At 38.9% G+C, this 20,735-nt stretch overlaps 1 protein-coding gene and 1 long non-coding RNA gene across 2 annotated transcripts in view; one reads left to right on the top strand and one right to left on the bottom strand.

The window, feature by feature from the left end:
- The window catches only part of swap70b (switching B cell complex subunit SWAP70b), a 31,643-nt gene extending 19,309 nt beyond the window's left edge, over positions 1-12,334 (top strand). The window contains exons 8-12 of the mRNA XM_085165797.1: positions 719-826; positions 3,943-4,109; positions 6,507-6,705; positions 7,353-7,449; positions 9,155-12,334. Of these exons, the coding sequence (XP_085021923.1) occupies positions 719-826; positions 3,943-4,109; positions 6,507-6,705; positions 7,353-7,449; positions 9,155-9,264 (681 nt within the window). The 3' untranslated portion in view covers positions 9,265-12,334. The remainder of the gene's footprint in view (positions 1-718; positions 827-3,942; positions 4,110-6,506; positions 6,706-7,352; positions 7,450-9,154) is intronic.
- Positions 12,335-12,682: 348 nt separating this feature from the next.
- On the bottom strand, positions 12,683-15,895 carry LOC146515059 (uncharacterized). Its single transcript, XR_014875007.1, has 2 exons — positions 15,141-15,895; positions 12,683-14,941 (listed from the first exon to the last, which is right to left on the bottom strand). It is a non-coding gene; the product is annotated as an uncharacterized LOC146515059 (long non-coding RNA).
- Positions 15,896-20,735: the final 4,840 nt, after the last annotated feature.

The raw sequence follows: 20,735 nt of genomic DNA, 5'->3' as shown, positions 1-20,735 counted from the left end.
ATCCCTGACCTTTACTGCAAAATCATTTATCTCCTCAACTAGACTTCACTTGGCAATATGTCTCAAAATGATGGCACTTTAAGGAGAAACTGTACAAATTAAGTATTACAATTACAGCCATAGCTATGAGGACGCCAAAACAAAACACAAACTGGCACATGTGCGCTCTAGATGGCTTTTTCTTTGAAAACACTAGGCATGTTGCCAATTTGATATCATTCCCCCCAGTGTGTCGAGTTGGACTGTAGCATGACTCATTAAGAATGATGACTGATAATTGGTTAAGGTACGAGGAGTGAATCCAAGGTAAAGCCAGTTAATAGTAGGTAACTTTTGCCTTGTGTTATTTTAATTCCAATAAAGGATGAAGTCCACGCTTTATCTTGTTTTATGTCATTATTATATACCCACAGCACACAAACATGTGTAGCACAACTTCTGCAAAAGCAGGAAGATGGAAGCCCTTTACAGTTTTCAAAATTCCAGGCTTTTTTTTTTTTTTTTGGCTGTTTTAGGACTTTAATATATTGAGAAGTGTAGCTTTTCTAAGCCCTGGTTATATCCCTGACTAGAGTGTGATATTTTAGTGTATGTAAAAGTAACGCCACCAAACAGTCTCTTTAACCTGACACTACAAGGGTGTGAAATGTGTGATTTCACATACTGCTTTAGTCCACTCTGCATTTCATTTTTGGCTTGTCTGTTGCTCTTTTGGCAGGCTCTGGAGGAGGCAGCAGCTAACGCAGCAGAAGAAGAAAAAAGACGCCTTCAGACCCAGACTGAACTCCAGGACCGTTACAGGAGGGATCTGGAGAGAGAGAAACTGGTCTGTCAATCCTTTTCATCTGCATGTAATGTCTAATGTCTAGTCAGTTGGACTTAATATCATACATGGACATTTCCTCTGCACCATTACAAACCTCTGATTACTCTGCCTGACAACATCTTAATATTGTTGCGCTACACTTCATTAAGTACACTCTAGTACTGGATCTTCCGATCTTCTGATTAAAATGCCAATTTAGAGTTATTTACTTTAATTCCTGAACAGAAAAACAATTTTAGTGGTTTAGTGGTTCCTACTTCCTACTGTTTAAGTTAATTCTGCATCTCCTCGCTGTATCTCTGCATAATTTCTGTGATGGCTGTTCATCAGTGCAATTCCACTCAGTCTTTGGTCAGTTATCTGAGATATGTATTGAAACATCAGTAGTAGATATGTGCAAATGTCATCAATGGGGGGCTTCCATAGTTGAAGTGCCACATTAAAATGACAGCAATGTTAGCACTGCATACTCCTTGTGTAGTCTTAAGTACTATTACAGATAAAACAAAAAATAAGCAAAGTCAAACACTACCAGGTCCTGAGTTAGACCCCACCATCTGGCCGGGGCCTTTCTGTGTGGAGTTTGCATGTTCTCCCCGTGCTTGTGCGGGTTCTCTCCGGGTACTCTGGCTTCCTCCCACAGTCCAAAGACATGCAGATAGCAAGGTCAGGTTAACTGATGATTCTAAATGTGAATGTGAGTGCGAATGGTTGTCTGTCTCTCTGTGTTAGCCGTGTGACAGACTGTGACTAGACCTGTCCAGGGTGTACCCCAACTCTCACCCCATAGTAGCTGGAATAGACTCCAGCCCCCCGTGACATGGATGGGTGGGTGGGTGGGCCACCAGACTGGTCAATTACTGCACTTGCTTTATATTCAGGGACATTAATCCTCAATTATCAGGCTGCAAATATATTTATAATAATGCATTTTATTTGAGGGCACCTTTCAGAAACCCAAGGTCACCTTACAAGGAACAAAATTAATAAAAGGAACAATATATCACTGTATTATTGAGAGCATGCAATAATGGGTAAGTCGGAACAATTTCCATGCAACATTGTTTTGCTATGACATAATTCATCCATTTTAATTCAACATAAACTTGTTAAATACATAAACTGAGATTAGCTACTAAAATAAACACAAAACCGAAAAGTACTGCAGAGTCTTGAGCAGCAATTTGGAGAGACTTGAATGGATGTTGTTTGTTGCCTCACATTTAAGAACATAGTGTGTGGTTAAGAAGTATCTATGAGGCTTAGCTAACACTGATGGCGTTTACTTTCTTACTCACAAACACTTGTTTGTAAAAGAGACTGTTTCACTGTGCTCGAATGCCACTGATAACATCTTGACATGCTTGCTACACAGCATGGATGTGGTGAAATGGCAGAGAGATGTTTAACTGTGGTTCTTTTGTCACAGTTCTGCTCTCAGATGTCCCACTTAGTTGATCCTAAGAGACGGCGTAATTTTGATTTGTATTTCTTACTTAATCTTATACATCATTAATACGTTACTCGGTTTAAGTTGGTTGTAACAGCACTTCGCTTAACTCCACTTTCTTTCACACTCGTCCACACCAGCTGAGCTACCCACTGAGAATAGCATGAGATTTTTAGTGTTTGCCCAAGATCATCTCCACTAATGAGTTCAAACTCATTCTGCTGATCAATCCTGATGGCCCATTGATCAGTTGATTATAAAAACTGCTGATTAAGATTTTGTGTGCTAATTCATAAACTTCTGATCCCAGAGGTGTTATATGAAGCAGTGTTAATGCTAATAAGTATGTTATATTTCTTTCTACTCCATTTCAGACTTAATAATTGTAATTTCATGTCATTTAGACTCTATTTTATTTTATTTTATTTATTTTATTTTTTTGTTTTGTCTGAGCACATACATGTGTGTATTTACATATATATTCGTATTTGTACATGTAAATACAAGTATGTGTACTTGTATATATCATTTTTTCTGTATATGTCTGAAATAAAGATACAATAACAATGAGTTAGTGAGGTACGCTGAGCTCTAAGGTGACTCTCAAATGCTTTCATTGAGGCTTTTCCCGTCAATAAGCTCCAAGTGGGATTTGGATAATACAGCAGCCTTTTGAAGGCTATTGAACAGCAATAATATTCAGTCAACAGAAAATATTTCAATTTGATTTGACCATAAACTAAAGTGATTTACAGCTCTCCATCAGAAGGCTGACATGCTTTCAAAAGGCTGCTGTATTATCCAAATCCCACTTGGAGCTTATTGACGGGAAAAGCCTCAATGAAAGCATTTGAGAGTCACCTTAGAGCTCAGTGTTGTTGTTTTGTTTTTTTTTTGTTTGTTTGTTTGTTTGTTTGTTTTTTACAGCATGTCACCTGTTCCTCTGATAATGTGTCTGATGGGAGTCATCAGCCCTCTTTTATGTGAACGCACTTGGAGCAGAAAGCCTGAGTTTACAGAGAGCTGATAGCAGTTGTGATAGCAGTTATCTCTGACTGAGGTTTTAGGTTGCACCTGTCTATGTCTGTTTATTTTACACGTCCTTAAATATCAATAACTCGGGTTTCCTGTGAGATGTTGATTAATCATGACAAGAGTACTTTAGATATGCACACCTGCTGTGGCACTTTAGAGTTGGCACCAATATGCAAACTCCAACGCTTAATTTAAGTCACTTATATATATATATATATATATATATATATATATATATATATATATATATATATATATATATAGATAGATAGATAGATAGATAGATAGATAGATAGATAGATATATATCATGATATATATATATCATGAAATCATTACCAGTCCCCTTAAGGCGCTTTATATTGCATAAAGACCCGACAATGAGAAAGAAAACCCTGAAAATTAGAATATTCCCTATGAGCAAGCGCTTTGGCAACAGTGGGAAGGAAAACCCACTTTCAACAGGAAATAACATCCAGCAAGAGATGGGACAAAAAACACACTGAGGAAGGGCCACAGATTAATAATATCTAATGATTGCAGAGTGGTGTATAAACACATACGAATGTATCTTATGAGTATTAATTTTGAATTCCAGGTGAAGTATACTTCTGTGTTTCCTGGTTTTAAAGGTGCGGCAGCAGATTGAGAAAAACCTGGCTGAGAAGTCCACTGAGCTGGAGCAATACCTGCAGAGGGTCCATGAGCTGGAAGACATGTATCGCCAACTGGAGCATGCTTTGGAAGACGAGAGGCGTGCCAGACAGGATGAGGAAATCATCCGTAAGCTGCAGACACGGTGAGTCAAAGGGTGTGCGGAGGGAGAAATGTTTGGGTTTGTATAAAAAATATTCCCCACAGAGCCTCACTCAGATCCTCTGATGAGGAAACTTAGGTCACTCGGATCTTTGCATACTCCTCCTATCTGGAAAGCATAACACTGGGATAAATATATTCATAGAAATTCTTTTTTGTTACCTTAACAATCCAGCACTGGTGCTACCAAATTTCAGTGAAGCATGAAACTTAATATTCCTAATGAAGTGCATCACATGAACCTCTGTCCAAAGAGCTGAGTCTGAGTCTTTGCTTTCCTTATATAGGAGGCTATACACAGCCAGACTTTCAACTTCTCCTTGATACACTTGACATTTCCTCCCTCATCCTTCCTTCCTATCTGCTGATGAATACATTCCAGGTCACGTTTGAGAAGTCACTCACCAGCGAGTATTTCCTTTAAATGTAGTCGTTGTGTTAAAAATGGCAATCAGTTCTTTAGAAGAGGACAATTTTCAGTGGCTGTTTTTTCTCTACAACCACAGTTAAATGAGTAAAATATGCCTGAGACCTAAATGGCAGTGTTTTATAATGAAACATATAGGTGCTTAATGACATACAAGAAATATTAAAGACTTGCCACTGAAATTTTGAGAGAGGAGATTTGCAAGGGGCACAGTTGTGCAGCACTATATACATATGAACAGTCTCAATGTCAAAAACAATCAACTATACAAATCATGACATCACCCCAAACTCAGATCACCTTTATGTAAAATATATTTCATAAAAAAGTTTGAACTTTTAGATAAATTATGTTTGTATATATTTATGTTTATTATATTTACTTTATATTTACTTGTCTAACTACACTATTGCACCACCTGCTGACACATCCGTTTACAACTGATTTATACATTAGCTTCTTTATTGTTGTTTTTTTTCATACTAAAACAATTATACTTTTACAGCCTGGAAATATATTTCTCTTTTATTTGTGAAAAAGTGTTTGCATCCTGCCTGATTTTCTCTTTTTTGTGTGTTTTTGTCACACTTAAATATTTCAGATAATCCAAACAAATGTAAATGTTAGACAAACATAATGCAAGTAAACACAAAATTAAGTTTCTAAATGAAGGTGAGCTGATTGCCCCCTAAACCGAATAACCGGTTGGAGCACCCTTAAAACTGCAACCAAGCTATAAGTGGTAATGAGTATTTTACAGCACTGTGGAGAATTTTGGTCCACTCATCTTTGCAGAATTGTTGTAATTCGGTCGCACTGAAGGGTTTTCGAGCATGAACTGCCTTTTTAAGGTCATGCCATAGCATCTCAATCGGATTTAAGTCAGGACAAGGCAACTCAAAAGTCTGCATTTTGTTTTTCTTAAGACATTCAGAGGTGGACTTGCTAATGTGTTTTGGATCAATGTCCTGCTGCCAAATCCAAGTTTGCTTCAGCTTGAGGTCACAAACAGACGGCCGGACGTTCTCCTTCAGGGTGTTTTGGTAGACCGCAGGATTCATGGTTTATTTACCACAGCAAGTCTTCCAGGTCCTAAGGCAGCAAACAGACCCAGACCATCACACTACCACCACCGTGTTCTACTGTTGGCATGATGATCCTTTTCTGAAATGACACACACCTTTTTGTCTCGTCAGTCCACAGAGTATTTTCCCAAAAGTCTTGGGGATGATTAAGATGTTTTCGGGCAAAACGAGACGAGCCTTTATGTTCGTTTTGCTAAGCAGTGTTTTTTTTTGTCTTGAAACTCCCATGCAGGCCACATTTGCCCAGTCTCTTTCTTAAGGTGGAGTCATGAACACTGACCTTAACTGAGGCAAGTGAGGCCTGCAGTTCTTTGGATGTTGTTTTGGGGTTGTTTGTGACCTCTTGGATGAGTCGTCACTGTGCTCTTGAGGTAATTTTGGTCAGCTGGGCACTACTGGGAAGGTTCACCACTGTTCCATGTTTTCACCATTTGTGGATAATAAATCACTTTTTCCACACAGGGCCATGTAGGTTTGGATTCTTTTTCCTCCTAAGAGTAAGCGCCGTCATTTAGAAACTGCCTTTTGTGTTTACTTGTGTTATTCTTTGACATATATTTACATTTTTTGATGATCTGAAACATTAATGTGTGACAAACATACAAAAACTAGAAACTTAGGAAGGGGGCAAGCACTTTTTCGTGTGTGTGTGTGTGTGTGTACAGTATACAGTGCACACACTGTTGATAATAGTAACTATACAAGTGTTAAACTACACAGGGTCTAATATTTTTCTCAAGAAGTGTCAAATCTGTGGAAAACGCATGTACGGTCCACATGCTTTGTTTATGCAGTGATCTGACCCTCCTGGGGGTAGGGCCCATGCTGAAGCCTGCCTGTAGTAAATGATATATGTACTGTGGACCAGATTACTGGAGGAGGAGGCCAAGAAGAGAGCAGAGTTGGAGCAGATCCATTTACAGCAGAAGCAGGCCATCTCCGTCACGGTGGCTGAGAAAGAGGAACTGGAGAAGGAGCGTCTGGCCAAGGAGAGCGCCCTGCAAGCTGCAATGAAGCAGCTGGAGCAGCTGGAGCTGGAGAGGCAGGGGGCGCTGGAGCAGTATGAGGTCAGTGATGGGGGGTATGAATATGGATGCAATAGGACTAGTGTGAAAACTCCTCTGTGGAACGGAGCTGTTACCCACAAATAAATCATTAAAACAATAAAAAGGGAAAAACTCAACTTATCATCATTTCTATGAATGTTGCCATTTTATGACTAAATTGTGCCTCTTGCTGTAGTTCAAAGCAGTTACTGAGCAGTCTTTGAGGTTTGCACCTAACATATGTCCTCAAAGCTGCTTTCAGTTGTCCTTCCTCATATGTAGCACACAGCAGGAGACAGTCTGCTCCACTCAAACTACAGAAGCTGCTACATGTGGTTTAGAGGTGGGAGCCACCTGCATGCTGGAGGCAGAACATGCAGCATCCACCTTGCTAGCAGTGACTGGACTATTTGCACAGCAGCTTTCCATGCAAATATGCAGACTCATCATGTGATTAGTCTGTCATTCCCAAAAGAATTCACATTTAATCAAATACTTTGTGGAAGCCTCAGGGACACCTGTTCAGGCTTAGCCATTTAGACAAGATTTCTTTAGACGAGAAATTTAATACTAACCACTTGTGAATCAGTATGCTGATAGGTGCCATTTTTACATCTATTAAACCTCATACATGTGTTGCGTTTTCTGTTTCTCATTGTGTGAGCCAGACGGTAAAGAAGAAGCTGGAAACTGCGACCAACAACACCAAGACCTGGAAGCACAAAGTGGCTGAACATGAGGGGTTGTTACGGCTCATTCAACCAGGTAAACAGAAACCTAATGAGCATCCGCCTGCACCATGTGGTGCTTTTCTTAAGAGCTGTTTGACAGTTAAAATTCAAGTTTAAGGTTAGGGTTGGGATTATTTTTAGGTGATAGTGATCTATTCAGAATATCATACATCTGTTTATTCATATAGAAAATATAAAATGAGTTGGTTTTTTTCACTATAACATAAATTCAGATTAAAAAAAATAGTAAAAACACATGGATGTTAAAAAGCTTTGGACAACCTAATCACAATCATAGCTGTGATTTTTAAAAATGTTGTATTGTAATAAATGCCATTCTATTTCATGTAAAAACTGACCTATGATATGTTATAAACTGTGCAGTCAATTGCAGCTGGTTATAATCAGGGGTGCACATAAGTGGTCCGCAGGTGCGCATTCGCTGTCAAAATAAAAGACGTGCACCAGATAACAAGTTGCAATGCGCGTTTGCGTACATAAGATTTTCTGGAGGAGGACAGACATTTGTTTAGAACTCTTAAAGATGTCGAAGAAGCTTCTTTAAGCAATTACTTTGGTGTTCCTCCACCTCCAAAGAAATGTCAGAAGGAGTCCGAACCGCAAAAGAAGCGCGTATTCTTGGAAAGTGGTTGCAGGAGGTGAGCTGGCTTCAAACAAATGATGAACGCACAGAGATTTGGTGCAGAATGTGCTGTGAAAATCCCACTTTAGCGGACAAAAACAGTGCCTTTTATATGGATGCAAACGCGCGTTGCAACTTCTTATCTGGTGCACGTCTTTTATTTTGACAGTGAATGCGCACCTGCGGACCACTTATGTGCACCCCTGGTTATAATCATAGAAGTTGTCAGTACACTCTCGGTGTCTCTCTCCGTGTCTGCACCATTGCAGATGCTGAGACAACGGGACGCACAGCAGTCCTGTCATTAGTCAAGACTGAGATAAACTGTACCTGAAACCATGCATGTGGTTTGGTTGTTGCAATAGTTGGCAGCACAGCTGGTCGTAGTTGTGTGTGTCGAGTAATGGTTTTGCTCGCTGATTTACAGCAATGACTCCAGTGAGCGTGATGTTGGACAGCGCCACCTCCTCGAAGGGCATTAAATCACATGCCAGTAGAGGAAGGCATAAAAGTAGAAGGCTACACTCTGCAGGGACAGAGTGTAGATAAGAGAGAAAGGGAGTGGGTTTGGTAAACATTTCCTCTGTGGTCTACCCTGTAGCTGCTAATCAGACAGAGGCTATCATCTAGAGTCCTGCAACTTTTTTGCACTGCTAGCTTAATTTGAAGAAAAATGGCAGTTACACATACAATAAATCCTCAGATTTTTAGCTGAGGATCAGCTGTTGTGGCCTTTTTTTTTTTTTAAGACTTTTTTTTTGGGGGGGGGGGGGGGGATTTTTGCTGTTGTGCTTGGGATCATTGCCTTGTTGCATGACCCAGTTTGGCTCAAACTTAAGTTGTTTATTAGATGGCCTCAAAAAATTACCCCAGAATACTTTGGTGCACAGAGGAGACTCAGTGACTGCATGGAGCCTGGGTCCTGTGGGTGCAAATTAAGCTCAAATCATCGCTGCTCCATTGCTGTGCTTTACTGTTGGTATGGCGAATTTGTGATGATATGCTGTGTGGTTTACGCTATAAACAGTTTTGGTGTGTGTGTGTGTATTTGCCATGCAGCAATGTTTTTTTTTTTCTGTTTCTGTTTCTTGCTCAGGTGCCAAGGGGCAGCAGAATATTACAAACTGGGGCCCTGCAGCCTTTTCTGAAGCAGAGCTCAGTCTGAGGGAGAAACAATGGCAGGAGACGAAGAACCAAGCAACTTAAGCTCAGTAAAGCTGTTGTAAACCATTATCATAACCTTAAACATGTTTAACTAACAAGGGAAAGATGAGACAGGCCTGCTGGGATGTACTGGAACGTCTCTGATGAAGCATATCTTTGCCGGGATAAAAAGGCATTTTATAATAAGGTGGCATTAACTAATCAATAAATCTTACGTTACCCTGTATGAAGCACAGATAGAACTGATAAACTTGGCTCTATGTTAGTGTTGGCCACCATTGATTATCTCTAAAACCACCAACAAGAAAAAGTCACCTCATAATTTAGGGAACAAGATTTAAAATGATAATTATTGCAAAATAACTTTTCCTCAGTAGAAATATGAGACATAATCAACACAAACCATGGGTGACCATGGGAGTAGTACCAAACCGAACCAGTAACTATGACAACAAACGCGGTCCACGGCTCAAAAGACGAAGACGTTGTTGAACAGAGGGATCGAAAGAATTCGGTATTGTAGAGATTTGTAGCTGTCCAACATAGGAGTGGAATATCATACACTGCAGATACTGCACATACGTGCCTTTATGTGAAAGCATGTTTCAACAAAGCCACGTAACACCACAAAATTGTTTTTGCCGTCCTTGCAAAGTGCAAAACTGACAGTTTCTCTGCAAGATTTTACAGTGTACATTTTATTTTAAAAGAAATGATGGCAGTAAGGACAGTGGCTGATTAAAGTAACTGACCCTCCTTAGCAACTCCCTTGCCGTAAGCGTTTCTCTCAGATAAGTGCAGGCACGTGTCGGACATGCGATCTACACGAGTGCAGTTTTACCAAAATGTCAGCAAAACCCACATCAAACCACAGACGTCCACAGATTATGTGTAATGATGAGAAATGTCTCAGGGAAAAAGTATTGAACACATGAAGAAAGCGAGGCGCAAAAAGGAATGGAAAGTCATGACACCAGCTGAAATCTATCAGTAATTAGAAAATAATCCTGATGCTTAGTGCAAATTAATGTCAGCTGGTTCAGTCCAAACCGACAGCTTATAAAAAGGTGACTCATTACCAGTGTGTCACAGAAGAGACTTCTCATGATGGGTAAGACTAATGAGCTCTCTCAAGACCTTCACAACCTTATTGTTGGAAAGCATGCTGATGGCACCAGTTACAGAATTTCTAAAATACTGAAGATTCCATTGAGCACTGTTGGGGCCATAATCCGGAGGTGAAAAGAACATTTTTCACCATAAGCCGACCACAACCAGGTGCTCCCCGCAAGATTTCAGACAGAGGAGTGGAAAGAATTGTCAGAAGAGTTGTCCCAGAGCCAAGGAGCACTTGTGGAGAGCTACAGAAAGACCTGGAATCAGCAGAAGGCACTGCACATCACCCCCAAAACACCATACCAACAGTGAAGGCTGGAGGTGGGATCATCATGTGTGGGGCTGTTTTTCAGCATACAGCACCGGCACCGTTCATAATATTGAAAGAAGGATGAATTGAAAAATGTACTGAGACATTCCTGATATAAATTTGCTGCCATCTACCAGGATGATGACGATGAAACGCTTCAGCAAGATGATGTTCCCAAACACACAGCCAAGGAAACTCTCGATTGGTTTCAGCAAAAGAAAATACAGCTGTAAGAATGGCTGAGCCAATCATCTGACCTGAATCCAACTGGAAATGTATGGAAAGAACCAAATTTCAGAGTTTATAGAAGAGAAGTGTGGAATCAGGATTTGATGTTTGTGTGGAAGACTGGGCCAAAATCACACCTGAGCAATTTTGAAGCTGTTGTCACAACACAGTCTTTTGTACCAAGTATTAAATGACTCAATATTAAATGTATAAATTATTAAATTATATAAATTAATTATATAAATTAATTAAAAAAACATGTTCAATACTTTTCCACTGTGTCATTTTTCATTCTGTCACATACATTTTGGACGTGTGGCTTGGATGGGTTGTTACAGACATGTGGAGATTTCGTGTCAATGGGACCTTTAGAGATAATTGGTGATGTGTTCCATACTTTACCTGCTGTATACAGAATGTTTGTTGGGTTTTTGCCTGTAAATCTTTCTTGCAGTTATTTGCAAACCATTTAAAACTGTAAGAATTGGCAGGATCCTTGTGATTTTATTTTTTATCAATATCTACATTATTGTTTCTCGAACTGACCATAACCATAATTTAGTTTTCCATTTTGTGTTCATGTGTAACACATCCGGCATCTGTACAATGATTGTGGAAGGTGACTCTGAGCTATATGATCTCCTGTAGGACCAATGGGAACCTTACCAGTTACCTTTATACAAAGTTAATAAAGAGTGGAGTACTTAGAAGTTAACAGTGGTCAGTGCCTGCTGTCTGTAAAGGCAGACCATAGTCAAAATAGACCTGAGCTAACAATATACATGATTTGAAATTGGTTTTAAGACATTCAGCTTTATTAAAAACACAAAAAAGAAAACTGTTCTGTTTTAACAGGTTTCATGGATGGAGAACTGTAAAGTAATATGGTAATTTCAGGCAGCTAATCTCTGTGTTTGCTTTTGGTTTGACTCTAGGAAAAACAAACTCTTCATGTAAAACTTGTTTTTGGCCAAATATGGTTCCCCGGTATAATTTTGTTTTCTTTCCTGAATCTCTGCAATGGAGGTGGAGAGTATAAATTTAGCATGACCCACAAAAACCCAATAACCTCATTAACAGGAAATGCACAAGGATGAAACACAATGAAACTATCCTTTAAGCCACGAGTATAAACAATGCGCACACCAGTGCTTTGCACCATTTTTCTTCTTCCAGTTTGTCTCAACTGTGTCCATGATATGCACTACTTTTGATCAGAGTCTGACCCGTCTAACAAGAATTAGCCAAAGTGTATTTTAGGTTCTTTGTTTTAATCCTTTTAAAGGAGCAGAAACTACTAAAACTGCTAAAAACTACTCTACAAACTTGTCTCCTTAAGATCATTTTTACATTAAAATGTTAGTGTTTGTACATATTTAGTCGGCTTTATGTTTTAACAATGTTACCTTCAAAAGAATGTAAACTCATGTACAATTCACTAAATGTTTTATCGTCAAAGAGCTGTTTTCAATACTTTGTTTCTTCAAGCTTGATTTCTATGGGATCAGAACGATGCCACCTTGAAACGAAACCGAAAAAAATATTGAAACCGAAAAAAAATATTGTCATTGAAATAAATGTACTCAAAAATCTTGTATTGAAACCGAAAAAAAAAAATTGATAGTGAAAAACAATTAATTGAAACTGTAATTCTTTTGTTTTCGCTTACAATTTTTTTTTTCGGTTTCAAACCATTTTTCGGTTTCAATCCATTTTTTTTCGGTTTCAAACCATTTTTCGGTTTCAAACCATTTTTCGGTTTCAAACCATTTTTCAGTTTCAATCTGCTGGCACTGTTTTGGCATCCGGGTGCGCGCTGGGAGGGGGGCGGGGATTCCGGCCCGCATATATTTGCATACATTATAGAGGCCACTAGTGCTGACCAAGCTGCCATCTTTCTCTCTTTCAATGGCTGCTTCAATTTCAGCTTGACCCTCCAAACCGCAAGTAAGTAATCATTTTTTGTCATCTTTCCTTGCTGTCCCACTGGACTGGACATTAGTTTAGTTTTTTTTAGCTACATCTGGTGAAGTTGTGGTAAAGTGCTGGTATTAGCCTATTTGTCGTAGCAAGCTAGCCTGAAGCTAATATTTGCTATATTTAGGTACACCCGTGTCTCCTTAGGAGTTGGAGGCCGGTGTTTTAGGAACGGCACAAGATCTCATCAACAGGCAGTGTTGGGCAGTAACGCAATACATGCACCGGCGTTACGTATTTAAAATACAAAATATGAGTAAATGTATCCATTACTGTTCAATAGGTGATATTGAGAACACAGTTAGTTTGTTGAAATAAATGGATTACATGGCGGTATTTTCCTTTTTCATATGTTAGGCTATGGTCTCTCTATTTTTGGTAATTCCACGCCGGTGGAAACCCAAACAAAATGATTTAATATGAAGGCAATAGCAGAGTGTTAAAGGCATCGCCCTAAACAATGTAGCCTCATGGGCAGTGTAGTCTGTGCTGCAGGGAGAACGGACTGCCATACCCGTTATGTGTCTGTGAGCGAGGGAGGGAGAAAAAGGAAAAGTATGAGCTGTCACTGAGCAGAAACGGGAGCTGGAAGCATGTAAATATAATAATAACCACTGCAGCCAAAAAGAGTGCCCGATGAGCCCAGCTGTAAGAAAGCTGTTAAGACTGGACTGTACACTGTGTTCCTGTTTTCCTCCGAAACAATAAGCAGCCTTTCAACGCCTCTCTCTCGCTAGCAAAGTTGACCCAGACAACAAAGTAAAGCTAGTTTTCAGCTACGAGCCCGACATGATGTATTAGCCAGAGGTCCCTTTACTACGGTTCGGAGCCGCTGACCTGTTTTATATATGCACTGAATAGTTTTCTACACGAGATCGCTGCAAAAAGTGCAGCCTTACCTAATGTCCACCTACTGTTACTCATTTATATTAAGATTTTAACATCTAGTTGGTATTGGTATGGCGAGTAGCCTTCAGTAAGAGTAATAAATCACACAGCAATAGTACATTCATGTAGTTGTAAAGTATTCAGAATACATTACTTCTATAATCTTTGGTGGAATACATTTTAAAATTAACCTTCCCAACACTGTCAACAGGTTAGCACCTCATACCACAGTGCACCAAAAGCAGTCTCATGAGCGCTGGAAAGGACAAGCCCAGAGCCCAAAACAGACAGTGCAGGAGATGACAAGGTTAGTAATTGTATGGTGAAAATTATACTTCTAGTTATCTTGATTGGCAAAAGAAAAGTAAATACAAAATCTGCTTCTCACATATAGGGCATTTCCAAGATTTTTTTTTTTCAAAACTAATTCAATTTCTTTCATTACAACTGTCCTGTGCCAGATGTTCTGTTGCCCCACAGTGAGAGGCATCATTTCAGAAACACCAGGAAGACAAACTCATCGCCGGGATCAAGCAGGGCTCGTGATCTTCACCAGCAGCTCCCTCACAAGAAGGATAAACCCAGCATTTCATGAACACTGATGGAGACCTTTGCTTTGTGTAATGTTAGAAGTACTCAGATAATCCTCAGAGGCTCTGGACTTTTACATAATATCATAGCTTTAAGTCCTGTAGAAAGTTAAATATATGTTGTGCTCTCTGGTTACTCTGGTATGAATGACTCTGAACTACTTTATGATAAATAACACACTATTGTCAAAAAACAGTGAAAGAATTCCTGATCAAGTTTTTAGTTCAAATACAAGTAACAACCTTTGACTTTAATCAGGTTTTATTTAATTGTGTCAGAGAAAACATCATGTGCCCTTCATGTAGCTGAGTACATTCAGTGTTTAAAACAGAAGTTGTGCAGGTCTGAGATCAGCAGTTTTCTGAAACACCAAACTGAGGTACTGTTAATGCTGATGTATAGTGACACAGTTACATGAGTGATTAATCCTTTTGACTTTGTCTTTAAATTTATCAATAAAACAGCTGCAGCTTTCACTGACAGCACATGTGGTACTTTAACCTTTGTACTGTTTTCTTCAGTTAATTTTGGAGTTACTACAAAGATCGAAGATATAAGATCTGTCTGCTGTCACTGGGTGGTGCTGAGGTCTGAATCTGAGGACGGCTCCTGTAATCACAAACAGAACAGAATCATCACAAACTGAAATATAAAGATTATCTCTCAAATCTGAAATAGAGCTGATCCTTCTGTCCTCACACACTCGGGATCTGAAGTTGTCCAGTCCTACAGTTCTGCCGACAGCTGTTTATTTTTTATTTGTTTTAAAGGCCTTATATACTAACACATTTTCTAATATCATGTTTACCTTTGAGTTGTTGATGCTTTATAAATGGACATCTGCAAAGATGAGATGATGGAGCAGGTTTCAGTCAAGGTTCAGTCTGCTGCTGCATCCTGGTCACAACATACAGAGGTGTTATCAGCTCAGTATTGAACAAGAAATATTAATGTTTCAAATTATTTGTCCTAAAGGATGCAAGCTGTACAGAGTACTGCACATGTGACTTTGTGAACATAATTCATTAAAAATAATTAGGACAGTTTTTTAACCTGAATATTTGTAACAAGCTGAGTAAAAAAAAATGCTAAAAAAATAATCAGAGGAAAAATGTAACATTTTAACTTAAGCTGACAAGCGGAAGTAGCTGGTTTCAGTACATAAGTATAGGGCTTTGCTATTTAATTCGTAGCTATTGACTAATGAGGGGTTACTGAAGTTCCAGGTTTTTAAAAGTTGGCGTTAATGTCGTTCCACATGTGGAAAGCGACAGAAAACATGCTGCTGTTTGCACATATTTAATAATCAGCTCTGCACAGGAGCAGAAGCAGAGTCCAGCCTGTTGCTCTTACAGTATAATACTCATATAAAAGTACAGTAACCGTGGTTAGTCACTGAGCAGCCTGGTGCGTTTCTCTTGATTTCTTTAGTCAGGGTAAATTCATTCACCTGCACGGGTTAGCTAAACGAACTTTACAAAACAAGTTTCCCCAACAGCCAAGTGCTCATCTTAGCTAGCTAGGTCCGTAGCTAAATTACGGATTAGTTTACAAACACATTTAACTTACCAAAAATAGTGCGGTGGGGTCTCAGGTCCTCCTGTCCGGTAGTCCAATTTACTGAAGAAGAATTTACCTCAGGCTGTCACTTTGAAATAGTCGGTAATGTAAACGCTGGACCTCTCAGCATCTGCCATTCCCGAACAGACACGTGCAAGTTTGTCCGTGACCGCAGCCGCGTCGTCAGTGTTTTCTCCAGTCATTGGTCAGCATTATAATATATGCAAATACATGCGGGTCGGAATCCCCGCCCCCCCAGCGCGCCCCCGGACGCCAAAACAGTGCCAGCGGAGTGAAACTGAAAAATGGATTGAAACCGAAAAGTGGATTGAAACCGAAAAATGGTTTGAAACCGAAAAAAAAATGGATTGAAACCGAAAAAAAATGGTTTGAAACCGAAAAATGGTTTGAAACCGAAAAAAAATGGTTTGAAACTGAAAAAAAAAATTGTAAGTGAAAACAAAAAAATTACAGTTTCAATTAATTGTTTTTCACTATCAAATTTTTTTTTCGGTTTCAATACAAGATTTTTCAGTACATTTATTTCAGTTACAATATTTTTTTTCGGTTTCAATATTTTTTTCGGTTTCGTTTCAAGGTGGCATCCTTCTGATTCCATAGATTTCTAAGTGACTCTGGAACATTTCTTGTTCCTGAATATTGTTAGTAGGATTATTTTACTGAAGTCTAACTCCCAGCACAGATGCTAACTGCAGAAAGTTTGTTATTTTAGAACAACCAGTGACTTTGATACTGTAAAAATTGAAAATTGTGATTTTTTTTAAAAAAAAATATATATATATGTAAAAAGCTCGAAACTGAACCATATAATAAATCACATCTTGAATAACTGACTTTTTTTTATAACACCGTAGAAGAGTTACAACGATCCATTTAACAAGCTTCTTCCACTTATCGAATTCAGGGATGGGGCTCTTGCTCTCAGCAAGGCAGAGGATGTGTATCTGCTAATCTACAGGTAACATTAGACGGACAGATATTTGACCTAAAGGCATTTAAATAAGGTAATGTGCTATTTATCCTAAGGTGAGAAGTGGGAGCATCTAAACATGAAAGACTATAGCAAAATGACTTAAACAGGTAAAATAAATAAATATATAGCTCAATTTAAAAAAAAAAATAAAAAAAAATGTCTCAATGTCTCTGAAATGGAGAAATTCTCAAGATACTCCTACTTTTATCTCTCAAACTCCAGATTCACATTTTTTCCATTAAACTTTGGTTTACTTTGACACATCTCGCTCTGGCCAGTCAGAAATGAATCTGTGTATGAAAGAGGTCAGGTTATATTTGCACATATTTCCTCTACTCTATTAGCCAGTTTATAAAGTAATAACTGTTTTAACCTTGAGTGATCACTAGAGGGCGCTACAGTGTCATAAAATATGTGCTGTGAGTTTATAGAGCAGCAAAACGGTAAGAGTAAAATGTTAACTGGAGCTCATCTGGGGACAGGATAGTGACAAATGTTGACTTCATTTCTGTGACTTCACTGTCTAAACCTTTAGTTTTACAAAAATAAAGCTCATCACTGTCTCATGTCTCCTGTCTGGTTGTTATAATACAGACAAGATCATAGATACTGCATTTTTCTACAGTTATGTAACAGAAATGACATTAATTAAATTGCCATCCTGGCATTGTATTATTGAGTAATGAGGACCTTACTTAATGAGGTCCAGAGCATACAGGGAGATAACATTAGTCAAATATGAGCCAAATATATAGACGATGATAATATTTGGAAAAACCAGATGTCAATACCATTAATTATCACAGCAAGAATTATGGAAATTTATTTGTATTATTTTAAATGTATCTTTTCGGATTAATCGTTTCAGTGTTGTTATTTAATAATTTAGTAGTACTATATTTCTATGTTCCATTGAATCATTGAGATTTAGACATCTGGCTGTTGTTTCAGTGTACCAAAAAAGAATCTGAAAGTACATCTGACATTCTTCGAGTTTCTCTGGTTTTGTTCCCGGAAGTTTAAAAAAACCAAACAAAAAACCAAACGTTGACTTTCAAATGTTCCAGTTCCAAAACAACTGATTAGAGTTGATTTAATCCCAGATTTGTTCAGACTTAAGCGAATGCTTTGTGAATGGAAAATAAGGCATCATTATTTAAGACTCTGACACTATGATTCAACATAGCAGTGGGTAAATAAAGAACATCTTATTCCAGCGGAAGCAGAATGTGACCGTGCACATTTATCTTCATCTCACGCAGCAACGGGAGCAATGAATGGCTGGAAATGGAGCACGGAAAAGAGTCGATAGACAAGCATCGCACAGTGTTTATGCGGCAGTTCACTCATTCACAGCGGCACAGGTAAAGCTGAGTTCAAATTTCGGCCGTCTGCCCTACATTTTAAACGTTTTCTTCAAGATCGCTGAAATTTTAAAGCAGCAAAGTTAAACCACCATGAATTATGGAATGTTAAGAATATATGCAGCCTATATTTAAAAACTTACTTTAAATCTTCAAAGCTGCACTACAAACATCCACAATCAGAATTACACATAATTCCATGTATGCTGTATTATGCTGTGCTGAAGTTAAATGTTTGAATATCTTGAAATTACAGATTTATTTAAACCAAACATGACAGAACAGATTAGACTGACATGGTAATTGTATCATATAAATAAGGTAGACATGGATGCATAATGACTGTTGGCCAATTAAAAGTATGACATTGTATTTTTTTTGATGACACAGTATTGACATAATGGCTAATTAAAAAATGAATGGTTAGTAAAACTAATGATAAACTTTACCCAAGCAACATTATAATGTCTTGGTGCATGCCCAACCATCCAGGTAAGGAAATCCCAAAAAGTTAACTCTGTTCATCTGGACGTAGCATAAAATATGGAAATCCCGATGAAAGCAATGACTTCATTATCAAGGCTGAAGCTCTGCTCACCTTGATGTCCAACTCGTATTTGTTTAATTCAGTTAATTCAGTTGTATTTATATAGAGCCAAATTACCCCAGGAGTCACTGGACCCACTGTGTGCAAGGACTTGGCAACAGTGGGGAGGAAAAACTCCCTTTTAAAAGGAAGAAACCAGGCTCAGGGAGGGACAGCTGCCATTACTGGTTGGGGGGTGAAGGGAAAAGAATTCACTTCAGTCTGTCACAATATTTAATTAATCCTAAAACGTCTCAAATGAGGACATAACCAATGGAAACTACGACTTTAAACTGTAATCTTCCCTTTATTTTGATCAGTTTAATATATAAACAGCCATCTTTCTGTACAGTGTTTTTATAGCTTACGTTACAAAGTGTTTTAGTCAGGGTGGCAGCTTTATAATGGGAAACCTTTTGCTACCTTAACATCATTTTCATTATTTCCAAAAAATATCAGAATATTTTTCATGATGACCTGCATCCCTTTGCAGCACCATTTCAACCTTTCCTTTATTAAAGGATGGTCCAGTGTATCCTGTTTTAAAGGAAGTATTGGAGGACACTCTGAGGTATCTTTCCTTAGTATTACTGTGCTTTCTAGGTTCCTAACTGAGTGACGTGACCTGGAAATGTCTGCTTGGCGGCAATAATAAGCATTTCTACTTGACCGCAACCTTGATCTGTAGTTAGTCTGCAGCTCACTAATTTTTTCCTCTGTTGCAATCAACCTAGAGTGTCTAATATGATTCAGAGGAATGTGAATGACACAGTGTAAGTAAACACTGTTCAAAACAGACTAGATTGTAAAGTCTCCACTTTTAGATCACCCCCGCCCCCACACACTCCCTCAGCTTCTCCCCGTATGATCCCCTGCTAAGTTAATTCGCTCCATCCTCTCTCCGTATCGTGCAATAGTCGTTAATTTGAGTGAGACGGGGCAGACCAAACAAACACACACAAAATGCGTTCCCAAATCTGTGGTCCAGATGCGCTCGGCACATACCACAGCTGCACTAACATTGCTTTTTTGCAACAACATGGCCTGTCAATAACGTCAAATACTGCACCGGACGCACCCCCACCCCCAGAAACGTCTGTATCCCATCATCATCCTTTCCTTTTAAACATCCTCACATTCATCAGCTTGGGGTTATGAGGCTTGTGGCACGTGTGCCGCATTCCTGGGAGGTGATGCGAAACAGAAATGCATTAAATTCCAGATCTGGAATCCATCGCAGGGGGTGTACATGAGCGTGTGTGTGTAAATATGTCTTTGTGTGAAGGGGTGTAGGGTAAAGTGGTTAACAGGTCTCGTTGCCCTCTTGAGTATGAGAACATTCGAGTGTCTGAAATGTCTGAGGAATTCAAAATATACAGCATTTGAAGGTTTTAGGAATTCTGGGCATTTACAGCAAATGGGGCTCTCGCAAACCCCCTGGAGCCTGCGGAGGTTTGCGGAGCAGAAGCGTGCTGTTGGGACTGTAAAATAAAATGTCTGCAGAACATTGACTTTCTATCACAGTATCGCATGTGACTTTTCATGGACCCCAGGGGTGTGATGTGAGAGTATTAAGAGTTCAGGAAAGCATCTGGTGAGAGAGTAGACAAAAATAGCATATCACAGCATCTTCACATTGTAGATCTCGAACGGATGATTAAAAGGTCCCCAGAGAATTCCTGTAAGGGTTGACTATGCAAGCAGATGTCCTCCCCTGCCTCATAAAAATGAAAAACACCAAAAGTGGGTCCAGAAGAGTGAGGAATTAACAGCAGCCTTCCACTTCACAACAACTACAATAACTATTACTATTAAAAGCCTGTCTTTGCCTCCCTTTGAGACTTCACCTTCGACCTCATTTCACCTGCACGTCAACTTTCTTTTCCAACAGTGCGTTTT

The sequence above is a fragment of the Neolamprologus multifasciatus genome, chromosome 7 (assembly GCF_963576455.1).
Source record: "Neolamprologus multifasciatus chromosome 7, fNeoMul1.2, whole genome shotgun sequence".
In the NCBI taxonomy this organism is placed as follows: Eukaryota; Metazoa; Chordata; class Actinopteri; order Cichliformes; family Cichlidae; genus Neolamprologus; species Neolamprologus multifasciatus.
Note: the sequence above shows the minus strand (reverse complement) of the source record. Positions and strands in the feature narration are given on the sequence as shown.